Source organism: Mesoplodon densirostris, chromosome 1 (assembly GCF_025265405.1).
Source record: "Mesoplodon densirostris isolate mMesDen1 chromosome 1, mMesDen1 primary haplotype, whole genome shotgun sequence".
Taxonomy (NCBI): domain Eukaryota; kingdom Metazoa; phylum Chordata; class Mammalia; order Artiodactyla; family Ziphiidae; genus Mesoplodon; species Mesoplodon densirostris.
The window spans coordinates 48,060,414-48,072,836 of NC_082661.1; the positions used below are offsets into that span (position 1 = coordinate 48,060,414).

The 12,423-nt window shown below is 36.7% G+C and overlaps 1 protein-coding gene across 3 annotated transcripts in view; it reads left to right on the forward strand.

Annotated features, from left to right (window-relative positions):
* Positions 1-12,423, forward strand: part of PARG (poly(ADP-ribose) glycohydrolase) — a 114,278-nt gene that overhangs the window by 46,750 nt on the left and 55,105 nt on the right. For all 3 annotated transcript variants that reach the window (XM_060103111.1, XM_060103120.1, XM_060103129.1), the window contains exons 8-9: positions 1,997-2,089; positions 7,915-8,072. In XM_060103111.1, the coding sequence (XP_059959094.1) occupies positions 1,997-2,089; positions 7,915-8,072 (251 nt within the window). The remainder of the gene's footprint in view (positions 1-1,996; positions 2,090-7,914; positions 8,073-12,423) is intronic.

The following is a 12,423-nucleotide window of genomic DNA, read 5'->3' on the forward strand; positions in this document are numbered from 1 at the left end:
TCTGCATCTTGATTTTGGTTACACAAATGTATGTGATAAAAATAGCATAGAACAATACACACATACTATACCAATATTAATTTCCTGGTTTTGATATTGTGTTATGGTTAATCTGAAATGTAACCTTTAAGGGAAACTTGGTGAGGGGTAAACCAGACCTCCATATATTGTTTTTGCAGCTTTCTGTGAATCTGTAATTATTTCAAAATAAAATGTTTTAAAAAACAAAAAGATAAATTATGAATAAGAAGAATTTGAATATCTTAAATAAATACATTAATATGTTTTATGCATTTTCAGGCACAGGAAAGCAAGTATCTTTAATATATACAATAAAATTCTAAAATAGCAGAATGCCTTCTGTGTATGATTTTTTTTAATTTACTTTTTCTTTTTATTAGCATTAAAGAGGCTCATAATGAAGAGGCTTTGAACCTTTTAGCCTTTATTTATTTATTTATTTAGTGTGTTAACTTCCCATTATAGAAGATTAGGATTTAGCTATTGTTTACTTAACCCTGTCACCACTAGCAGCCTTATTTATGTTTCCCCACGTTTCCACTATAGATATTATATTCATTTCAATTAGATCAGTATTCTGGTTTTTTAGTAGGATGGTAAAAACACTGTTCATATCTGAGATCTGATTCCTTTTCTACTCTTGTACAACTTTTTGTTTTCCCCAGAATTAATAATTGTCTTGTGTTCTTCACTTGCTTGTTTTTTATATACCTGTGATTAATTGGATCCCACACTCTCTGAATTGCAAATATCTTTCTGTTCATTCTGAATATCAATTTTCCCATTTTCCTAATTTAAAGAGGGAGGTGGGCATAGGTTTGGATTTTAGAGCTTTGGTATAAAGAAAATTCTTAGTGTTAGAACTTTCTTGTAAAACCAGAGTGAATGTAAATTATCTTGCTACTTTTTCTATTTATACACATTCTGTGTCCAGCTGTAGATAGACAAATGAATATTCCTTTATTTCAGCTTAGCTCCTGATAGCAAAGGGAATCTATAGATATTTGTAAAGAGTGTATCCTCATCGATCCCAAACATTGGTCACATAGAGAAGTGGGGAGAGCTGTGGAGTATAGGCCAGAATACTTGGGTTCTAGTTCTGATTTAGTTGCTAATTGACATTTCCAGTCTAGGATAATCAGGTAACCTCCTTGGCTTCAGTTTTCTTTTCTCTTTAATAATGACAGAATCAGACTGGATTATAACTGAGACCTCATCTATCTAGTTCAGATGTGATTTCAGATAGATACATGATTTACTTTAATCCTGACTGTATATATAGAATCTCTAGATTAAGAGTGTTTTCATTTTCAGTATTTTAAAAGAAATACTTTGATGTTTAGAGAGAAATTGGATTAAATGGCCTAAAGTAATTTCTAAAGCATTGAAGAGATGGGAAATTACAAAAGACAGAAATAGGCCATGAATGTCGTCTTTCTTGTACTTCAAATTATGATATGGGAATCGTGGTTTTAACTTCCTAAAGGTGCCTAGAAAAGGAAATTGTAAGTCACCTGGAACTTCATTGTTTACTACCCAATAGGTTGGATTTGACACATATAATATGCTCTGAAATGATTAGGGTGGCTTTTATGGTGATTTCTTTAAATTACCGACTGTAAAAGCTTGAGGGCTTCTGAGAGGGTTCTTGGTGGTTTAATAGTTTTTAGTTGGTGTAACCGAGGTCAGAAGGTACTGTTTTTCGTATGCAAGCATTTATTTAGTTGTGAATGTGATATGATAGATATTTCATATTTGGGATACTCGATTCATTTTCAGAGGGCATTTAGATGAATTACATACATTTGGAAATGAATTTGTAAGTTCCTTACTTCACCTGTTGTACTTGTGCATGTGTTCAATGATGCTGATAATACGCCTTCTTATGGGATCCTATATAAAGCAGATATGTAATTTAATAACAAATATTTGTTCATTGGTTATTATTCACTGATAACATTTTATTGGTTTTCAGGTACTAGAAGAAGCAGAAGCTCAACACTTATATCAGTCCATTTTGCCTGATATGGTGAAAATTGCACTCTGTCTGCCAAATATTTGCACCCAGGTTGGTGGAAATAACTTCTTCCTCAGTAACTTTCTTGAGACTCACAGTTGAATTTCGTTTAAACTCTTAATTGTCAAGGTCAAACAGAGAGATGGGAAACAGTTTTTGCCAGAGTATGATGATTTTGCTATACTAAGGAAAAGGTTAGAGGCTACAGAGAACACTGCGAGTGGACATTAAAAATGCAGCATTCAATTTCTGAGCTTCAGTTTACAGTGTTGATGTTTGCTTACTCATACTTCTTTTTCTCTTTTTTTAAAACAATCTCTGACTTTCAAAAAAGGATAGTTATTATTTCAAAGCATACTAATGGATTTAGAACATTTTATCTTCAAAATGGCTTAATACCTACTCCTTCCTCCCCTCTCCCCCAAAGTAGTGTATTGTATAACAAATGAGTTCATGATACATTCTTAACTTTTAAAAATAAAAGAAAGAATCTGGTATTATTTTGTTTTGTGTGGGAGTGTATTATTTATTGCTACATAACAAACTACCTCAAAATTTAGTGGTTTAAAACAGGAAACATTTATTATCTCAGTTTCTGTTAGGAATTTGGGAGCCGCTTAGCTGACTGGTTCTGGCTCGGGATCTCTCTTGTGGTTGCAGTCAGGGTGTTGGCCAGGGCTGCAGTCATCTGAAGGTTTGACTGAAGCTGGAGGAGCCACTTCTCAGTTGGCTCACTCACATGGCTGCTGGCAGAATGCCTCAGTTCCTTGCTGTGGGGCTCTCTGTAGGCTGATTGGGTATCCTCGTGACATGGTTGCTAACTTCCCCAGAAAAAACCACCCAAAGGAGAGAGACAGGAAGAGGCCAGTGCCTTTTTGACCTCGTTTCTGAAGGCACACACTATCGCTTTCACTATTCTTTCTCTGCATTAGAATTTAGTCAATAAATCTAGCTCATACTCAAGGAGAGGCTAATTAGACTGCCTCTCAAGGGGGGAGAGTATCAAAGAATTTGTAGATGTAATTATAAGAGGTTGTTGGTTTGTTCTTCATAATTTTTTTCCTGTGTTTCTCACAACAGTAGCTTGAATTCGCCTCTGTCATTTATTTCTAGGGCCAGCGCCCTGGCTGCATGGATGCTAGCCAAGTTTCTCCTAACACTGTTGATCCCCAGGGGCCCTAGGGACATTTGGGGCAGAGCAATTTCTGAATGTGTAGGATGGTCCCACACACTACAGTCTATCATTGGAACAGCACAAAAAACACAAGCATGGTCATTGGAGCAACCAAAAGCCGTGTCTGGATGCCTGAGTCCAAATGTTGAGAACTAATGTTTTTCCGTGTGCCATATTTGTTAGCATTATACTGTGATATTTCCAATTTTAGGTAACTGTAATTTCACCTCATTAATTCATTGTGTCTGAAATAAGTTTTTCTACTGGGCAGAGAAAATGTTTTAAAACTCAACTTCTTGTTTATTTTGGAAGTTATTTGCTTGCTTATGTTTCATGTTCATTCTTTTCTCTTTTTCTCCTTGCTTTTTTCCTTATGTAGTAAAATTTCTCACTACCTCTTAGGTTCTGCCCCTTGTGAAGCCTTTCCTACCTCTCCCAGCCAAAGTTTATCACTCCTGTAGCACTCGAATCATACTTAGTAGCACATTATTTTGTAATTTATGTTTTTATATATCTCCTCCCCTAGATTATATTCTCCCTGAAGGGGGATCATCTTTGTGTCCCCAGGTCTAACATAGTGCTTAATTAAATGCTTTTTTAATTCACTGTAGTTCATAATTAACCGAATATAGCCTTTAGATAGGAATCACTTTCTCCTCTTCTCTTCCCTTCATGCTTTAGAGAGAAGGTTTCCCTATTGTACTTAATGAGATGTGTATTCAAAAGCACCCAAGTTTGTAATCTATAACAAGTCAGTGGGTGGAACCAAAATCAGATTCACGGCACCCATCTCTTTTTCCTGGCTTAAAACAACTTTGTCCTCCCATTAGTGTACTAATGGGAGAACATTTTAATTTTGTCCTCTGCCCTCGACCAAAAGGTAAAACTCTGCTGTGAAAGTTAACATTTCAATTTGTTATCGAAATATATCTTTGGCAAGTTAAATTGCATATGTTATTATTTAATGATTTATCATATTAATGTTCTCTAGGCCAAATCTAAAAGGTAAATTTTAGATTTATAAAAATTAAATTAAAGGGGGCTTCCCTGGTGGCACAGTGGTTGAGAGTCCATCTGCCGATGCAGGGGACACGGGTTCGTGCCCCGGTCCTGGAAGATCCCACATGCCGCGGAGCGGCTAGGCCCGTGAGCCATGGCCGCTGAGCCTGCGCGTCCGGAGCCTGTACTCCGCAACGGGAGACGCCACAACAGTGAGAGGCCCGTGTACTGCAAAAAAAAAAAAAAAAAAAAATTAAAGGAAACAAATTTTGGACATGAACTTTTTGAAAGATCTTCATTCATGCTTTTTAAAATTAATTAATTTTTTATACAGCAGGTCCTTATTAGTTATCTATTTTATACATATTAGTGTATATATGTCAACCCCAATCTCCCAATTGATCCCACCCTCCCACTCCTTTCCCCCCAGGTGTCCCTACGTTTGTTTGCTACATCTGTGTCTCTATTTCTGCCTTGCAAACTGGTTCATCTGTGCCATTTTGCTAGATTCCACATATACGCATCAATATATGATGTTTGTTTTCCTCTTTCTGACTTACTTCACTCTGTATGACAGTCTCTAGGTCCATCCACATCTCCACAGATGACCCAATTTCGTTCCTTTTTATGGCTAATATTCCACTGTATATATTTACCACATCTTATCCATTCGTCTGTCAACGGGCATTTAGGTTGCTTCCATGACCTGACTATTGTAAATAGTGCTGCAATGAACATTGGGGTGCATGTGTCTTTTTGAATTATGGTTTTCTCAGGGTATATGCCCAGTAGTGGGATTGCTGGGCCATATGGTAATTCTATTTTTGGTTTTTTAAGGAACCTCCATATTGTTCTCCATAGTGGCTGTATCAGTTTACATTCTCACCAACAGCACAAGAGGGTTCCCTTTTCTCCACACCCTCTCCAGCATTTGTCGTTTTTAGATTTTCTGAAGATGCCCATTCTGACTGGTGTGAGGTGATACCTCCTTGTAGTTTGGATTTGCACTTCTCGAATAATTAGTGATGTTGAGCAGGTTTTCATGTGCTTCTTGGCCATCTGTATGTCTTCTTTGGAGAAATGTCTATTTAGGTCTTCTACCCATTTTTGGATTGGGATTGGGCTGTTTGTTTCTTTAATATTGAGCCGCATGAGCTGTTTATATATTTTGGAGAATAATCCTTTGTCCGTTGATTTGTTTGCAAATATTTTCTCCCATTCTGAGTGTTGTCTTTTCATCTTGTTTATGGTTTCCTTTACTGTGCAAAAGCTGTGAAGTTTCATTAGGTCCCATTTGTTTTTTTTGTTTTTTTTTTTATTTCCATTACTCTAGGAGGTGGATCAAAAAAGATCTTGCTGTGATTTATGTCAAAGAGTGTTCTTCCAATGTTTTCCTCTAAGAGTTTTATAGTGTCCGGTCTTACATTTAGGTCTCGGATCCATTTTGAGTTTATTTTTGTGTATGGTGTTAGGGAGTGTTCTAATTTCATTCTTTTACATGTAGCTGTCCAGTTTTCCTAGCACCACTTATTGAAGAGACCCTCTTTTCTCCATTGTATATCCTTGCCTCCTTTGTCATAGATTAGTTGACCATAGGTGCGTGGGTTTACCTCTGGGCTTTCTATCCTGTTCCATTGATCTATATTTCTGTTTTTGTGCCAGTACCATATTGTCTTGATTACTGTAGCTTTGTAGTGTAGTCTGAAGTCAGGGAGTCTGATTCCTCCAGCTCCATATTTTTTCCTCAAGATTGCTTTGGCTATTAGGGGTCTTTTGTGTCTCCATACAAATTTTAAGATTTTTTTGTTCAAATTCTGTAAAAATTGCCATTGGTAATTTGATAGGGATTGCATTGAATCTGTAGATTGCTTTCGGTATGGTCATTTTCACAACACTGATTCTTCCAATCTAAGAACACAGTATATCTCTCCATCTGTTTGTGTCATCTTTGATTTCTTTCATCAGTGTCTTATAGTTTTCTGAGTACAGGTCTTTTACCTCCTTAGGTGGATTTATTCCTAGGTATTTTATTCTTTTTGTTGCAAGGGTGAATGGGATTGTTTCCTTAATTTCTCTTTCTGATGAGAGGTCTTCATTCATATTAACCATTGTCTTATTGTCTGAGTACTCGATGATAAGATTTACATCCTCTAGTTTTCCCCAAGTATTAACTTTCAGGCATTTCTCCTCACCAGGAGAAAAAATAACTTATTATATTTTAAATTATACTTATTTAGTTATTTGGGAAACAAGAAATGTTTGTGTTTAAAGTCCATTAAGCCTAAAATCATTTTTGTGGATAACCTGGTAAATGGTAGTTAAAAACTCATTTCTTACTAAAACCAAGGAACAGTGTGCTTTAAGCCATTGATACTTTGTCACCTTTTCTAAACTCATGGCTGGGCTGTAAATGTATAGGAAGGAAAATGAGGATCAATATGAGCTCTCTATTGCTTCTTTCTTAGAACTGGTGTTTGCTAAGGCCTAAAAGGAGAGAATTTTGGATACCCTAATGAAAATAAATTCTTGCTACTTCCTGTTTGTTTACTTTTGTATTTTCCCAAGGCAAATAGTTGAACTGTAAGTTTAGCATTTTCTTTTTCTAGCAAACTCTTATTCTAGCAATGATGTATGTTTTCTGTTACTTAGAGAAAAGCTAATTGTTATAGTTGATTTGTCTTGCCTGCCTTTCCTCAGTTTCGTTTTGAGTGTTGATTCCTGAGATATGATCAGGACAGTTCTCTATGCAGACTGTTTTGAATTAAAGTAGATATCCAGGATTCTTAGTTGTGGGTCTTATTAAAGGGAATAGGAAAAGCGTCTCTAAATTTTATGTTGGAGCATTTTGAAATTTAACAACTGATGTAAATTGGCAGTTGGTCTTTGGCTTTCCCAGCATGTCTTTAAAAACATACAGTTTAAACATTTAAAATAGAATAAAACTCACTGAACACAATACTCAGGTCCTGTGGAATATACTAAAAATAAAAGGTTAGTCAGTTTGGGTTTGGTATATCTTGAAGACATTTCAGACGTACAAAACTTGAGGGAGAAACGTCCTGCATCTTCCTTGACTTGAAATGATTATGTAGGAAATGCCTGTATTCTTACCCGTTATACATAAATAAGTCTGTGTACACATGTTCCATTAATTGCTTTAATAAAATTAGATTTGGGTCTTATAAATTGTCAATGAGAAGTGTGATTCAAAATTAGAAGGAAAAGACTTATTTATTGAATTATTTTCCTTAGATCATTTTCTTTAGGACTGAAATAGAAAAATTGCTCTGTCCAATAATCTTTAATATAAGTGAGAACAAAATTTAGCATATGCAGTAGTAGCTAAACTCAACATTACATTTTTCTGTTCCATCCTTTGTTTTAATTTTTCATTACATGTGTAATGTGTTTTTATTTCTTACTTGCTAAAGGAATCTCGTTTTTCACTAATACCAGTAATGTTTTGTGTTCTCTCACTATCATTATTATTGATTAGAAATCTGCACTTTGTCAAACAAGTACATTTTCCCAATCATCCTTGATGAACTGCTCTTGACTTCAACACTATTGCTGATTTAAGGATTCAAGAGTGGCCTGAAATTATTCCTACCTTAATTTAGCAAATGCAATTTGGTGCCTCTGCTTTTGAAATTGCTAAACTAATTATTGCTCTTCTTGTCTGTATTTGTGTTTCCTCTATCAGCCAATACCGCTCCTGAAACAGAAGATGAATCATTCCATCACAATGTCACAGGAACAGATTGCTAGTCTTTTAGCTAATGCTTTCTTCTGCACGTTTCCACGGCGCAATGCTAAGATGAAATCGGAGTATTCTAGTTATCCAGATATTAACTTCAATCGGTATGTTTTCAGCGAACACCTTTTTAACATTAAAATGGAGAAGGTTGGCATTGAGTGATTTGCCAAACATTTTATGTGCAATTATCTAATTTAATCTTTACAATACAGTGAGTTAAGTGACATTTTTGCTGTTTTGCAGGCAAGATAATTAAAGTTCATGGTTAACAAAACTTGCTTTGGGTCCAGGAGCCAGTAAGTCACAGAGCTAATGTTTAGTCTCAGGTCTGTCTTACTCCAAGGCACATGTTCTTTCCACCCTGTCAGGTTGTCCTCCTCCTCTAAGTGCCCTGAATTCCTTATGCCTGTTCGGTGTGATTATTTAGTCACAGAACATTTGTTGTACATTATATTCTTTGTATGCTGAAATAATTTTAAAGCTGGAGTACGAGTACTCCTTTCTGTGAAGAGTGAGTTTAGTCATGAGACTGACTGTCTTATGAGACTTGAAAATACAGTTCTTAAGACAAAAAGCAAAAGTGAAAGTTGACTTTGACTTTTTATAGACATGATTAATTTATTAATCTAATATTTTTTAAAAGACAAAATAATGTTTAAATTATTTGATTAAAGTAACGTATTGTGAAGGTTGATAAAGTTTTAGATTCTAGCTATTTTCCCACATTATTACTTTCTCCATTATTTACACAAACAAAAACATTGTAAAATCTTCTTGGCAAATGAATATTGTTTTTTCCCTCCTTCCAACCCCACCCTCCACCCCACCATCTCTGTTTTTCACCTGAGAATTATCTTTATGGGATCTGTGAGTAAAATGTGAGGGGTTTTTCCTCTAATGTCAGGAGCGGGCCTTCAGAAAATTGTTCCAGTATATGCTCCTCTTTCCCAGTAGACTGTGTGTAATGTCCTCCTCCATTACCTTCCTCTAATCCCCATCTCCTGCCTCTGAGGGGTGGGGCAGTGTGGACAGGGTACAGAGAAGGAGATGTAGTGATGGAGCAAAGTCACATGACTTTGCTCAAAGTTGACAAAGTTCTGATTGCCATTCTGTTTTTGTGTTCAAAGTTGATTGGTATGGTAATGCCACTTATTTTAGTTTACCTTTTTAATGTTGTCTCGTTAAAAACTTCATTTCTAATGAATTTTAGATGTGTAAAAAAGTTGCAGAAATAGTACTGAGAGTTCTTGAATACAACTCTCCTAACTTCCCCTTATGTTAATATTACTATGTAACCATACTTTGTAACCATAGTAAAGTTATCAAAACCAGGAAATCAACATTGGTATAATACTGTTAACTGAACTACAGACGTTATTTGAATTCCAAGAGTTTTTGTACTGTATTTTTCTGATCCAGAATCCTCCCAGTATCCCACACTGTGTTTACAGTAGTCCCCTCTTTTTTTTTTAAAGACCATTTATTTAATTTATTTTAAAAAATTTTTATATTTATTTATTTATTTGGTTGTGTGGGGTGTTAGTTGCAACAGGCGGGCTCCTTAGTTGCAGCACATGGTCTCCTTAGTTGTGGCATGTGGGCTCCTTGGTTGTGGCATGCATACTCTTAGTTGCGGCATGCATGTGGGATCTAGTTCCCTGACCAGGGATTGAACCTGGGCCCACTGCACTGGGAGCGTGGAGTCTTATCCACTACACCACCAGGGAAGTCCCTACAGTAGTCCCCTCTTATCTGTGGCTCGCTTTCCATGGTTTCAGTTACCTACAGTCAACCACAGTCTGAAAATATTAAATGGAGAATTCCAAACAATTTGTAAGTTTTAAATTGCACACCATTCTGAGTAGCATGATGGAATCTTGTACTGTCCCACTCCTTCCCATCCAGGACATGAGTCATCCGTTTGTCCAGCGTATCCCACCTGTTAGTCACTTAGTAGCCTGTCTTGGTTATCAGATCAGCTATTGAGGCATCACAGTGCTTGTGTTCAAGTAACCCTTATTTTACTTAATAATGGACCCCAAGCAGAGGAGTAGTGATGATGGCAGTTGGGATATGACAAAGAAAAGCTGTAAAGTGCTTCTGTCCATGGAATTAAGAAGAAGGAAAATAAATTAATGGTAGTTTTGCTGTTACACCTCAAACTGCACAAGTTATGGCCAATATGTGTGATAAGTGCTTAGTTAAGATGGAAAAGGCATTAAATATGTACAATAGGATATTTTGAAAGCTAGAGACCACATTCACATAACTTTTATTACAGTATATTAGTATAATTGTTCTACTTTATTATTAGTTATTGTTGTTAATGTCTTACTGTGCCTAATTTATAAATTAAACTTTATCATTAGGTATATATCTATAGGGGAAAACATAGTATACATAGGGTTCCATATTGTCCGAGGTTTTAGGCAGCCACCGGGGAGTCTTGGATTTCCTACAGGTAAGGAGGGACTACGGTAGTTTTCTAAGTCTCCTCTACCCTTTTATTTCGTTCTACCTTTTCTTTCATGACTTTGACACTTTTGAAGACTACTCGTCAGTTATTTTGTAGTATGTTCTTCAGTCTGGTTTTGACTGACATTTTTTTCACAAATGGAGGTCACTGAATTTTTGACAGAAATAGCAGAGAACTGATGTTGTGTCCTTTTCGGTGCATCATATCAGTGGACTCTTTTTAAAATAAATAAATAAATAAATAATTTTGTTTATTTATCTATTTTTGGCTGTGTTGGGTCTTCGTTGCTGTGCGCGGGCTTTTCTCTGGTTGGAGCGAGCGGGGGCTACTCTTCGTTGCGGTGAGCAGGCTTCTCATTGCGGTAGCTTCTCTTGTTGCAGAGCATGGGCTTCAGTAGTTGTGGCTCACGGGCTCTAGAGCGCAGGCTCAGTAGTTGTAGCACACGGGCTTAGTCGCTCCGCGGCATGTGGGATCTTCCTGGACCAGGGTTCAAACCCGTGTCTGCTGCGTTGGCAGGAGGATTCTTAACCCCTGCGCCACCAGGGAAGCCCTATAGCCTCTTTTTGAATGAATCAGATTAATAGTTTTTTACATCATAGGTAGTCAGAAATTAGAATTATCCCTAGAAATAATCCTTGATCTGTAAGAATTATTTCCAGTCCAGAATGACCATGAGGGATTTAAGCTTGCAATATCCCGGTAGCATTTTTACCAAATAAGAGTTTAAGTAGGTAGGTCTGTTGAAGATTTGAAACCAGGCATGCTCTTGTTTTCCTGGCTGATGGATGTTCTTTTGGTCACCAGAACACTGAAAATTAATTAAGGCAGGTGAAACCTGTGGTAGTTTCCACAATTGTTTTAGGGAATCCTCAGCAGTCAGGATGTCTGCACTTGTCTCTCAGTGAGATGAATGTGTTTTCATAAGCCGAAAACAGCCAACAACCGCAACTATTCGCGATCATTGATGCTGTCTATTGGCAGCTCACTTTGATTCTATCTCTGGAAGTTTCTAGTTGGGAGGCTTCTATACTAATAGGTTCAGTGAGAGTAAATGACCTGTAGCAGAAGTGGGACTTGAACACTGTCTTCTGTTCAAACTCATTGCTGTTTCGTTATGTCTCACTTCCTCTCAAGAGCAAAATGCTCTATGTGTACTCCAGAAATGAAAAACAACCAATAGTTCCCCTTTTTCGTGTGGTTTATGAAAGATCAACTACCTAATTTGATGAGCCATTTGGTAAGCAGATTATGGAGCATTTTGTTGTTGTCATGTTTTCTTTTGCATAATTGCTGTTTATGATTATAGTTTCTGCCAGTTAGGAGTTGTGTGTGTGTGTGTGAGTGTATTTAGTCTCAAAAGGCTAGCCAGTTGATTGAATAAGAAAAATGGTAAGAGTTTGTGGTGGCAAGCTGACGTCAATAAATTGAATAAGTCTTCCCTTTTTTATTTATCGTTGTGTTCTTCCAGCCCTGCTTAGTTATGTTAAATACCCCTGACCTTTTCCCCTGCTTGCCTTTCTGGGCCTAAACATTCTTATAAAGGCTTCCAATGTGATTAGCATCGATGCTTCTGAGATTGCTTAGAAACTGATAGTCAGAGATTAATTGTGGGTTGCAGCAGTGGTCAGCCCAGGAGGCTTTTACATCTGTCTCTTCCATGGATTGAAAATGCTGTCAGGGCCATATGGCACAGTGCTTCACAGAAAAGCCAAGAATGACTTTCTGGCTGGGTTCCGGATTATCATTTGCTTCCACTTTAAAGTGGAGGTTATAGTGCTTTAGGTTTGATTTACTGTATACTAATAGGATTAATCCTTAACTTGAACTCACATGGGAGTATGTGTGTGTCTAGAATCCAATTCTGGTAATGTTATCAATATTCCATTCAGGGAAAGATTTTATTAAACTATGTTTCTCTTTATATGTATGGAAAGAAAAACACCAGTTAATAAGTAGCTGACCCTTGATTGACTTATTCC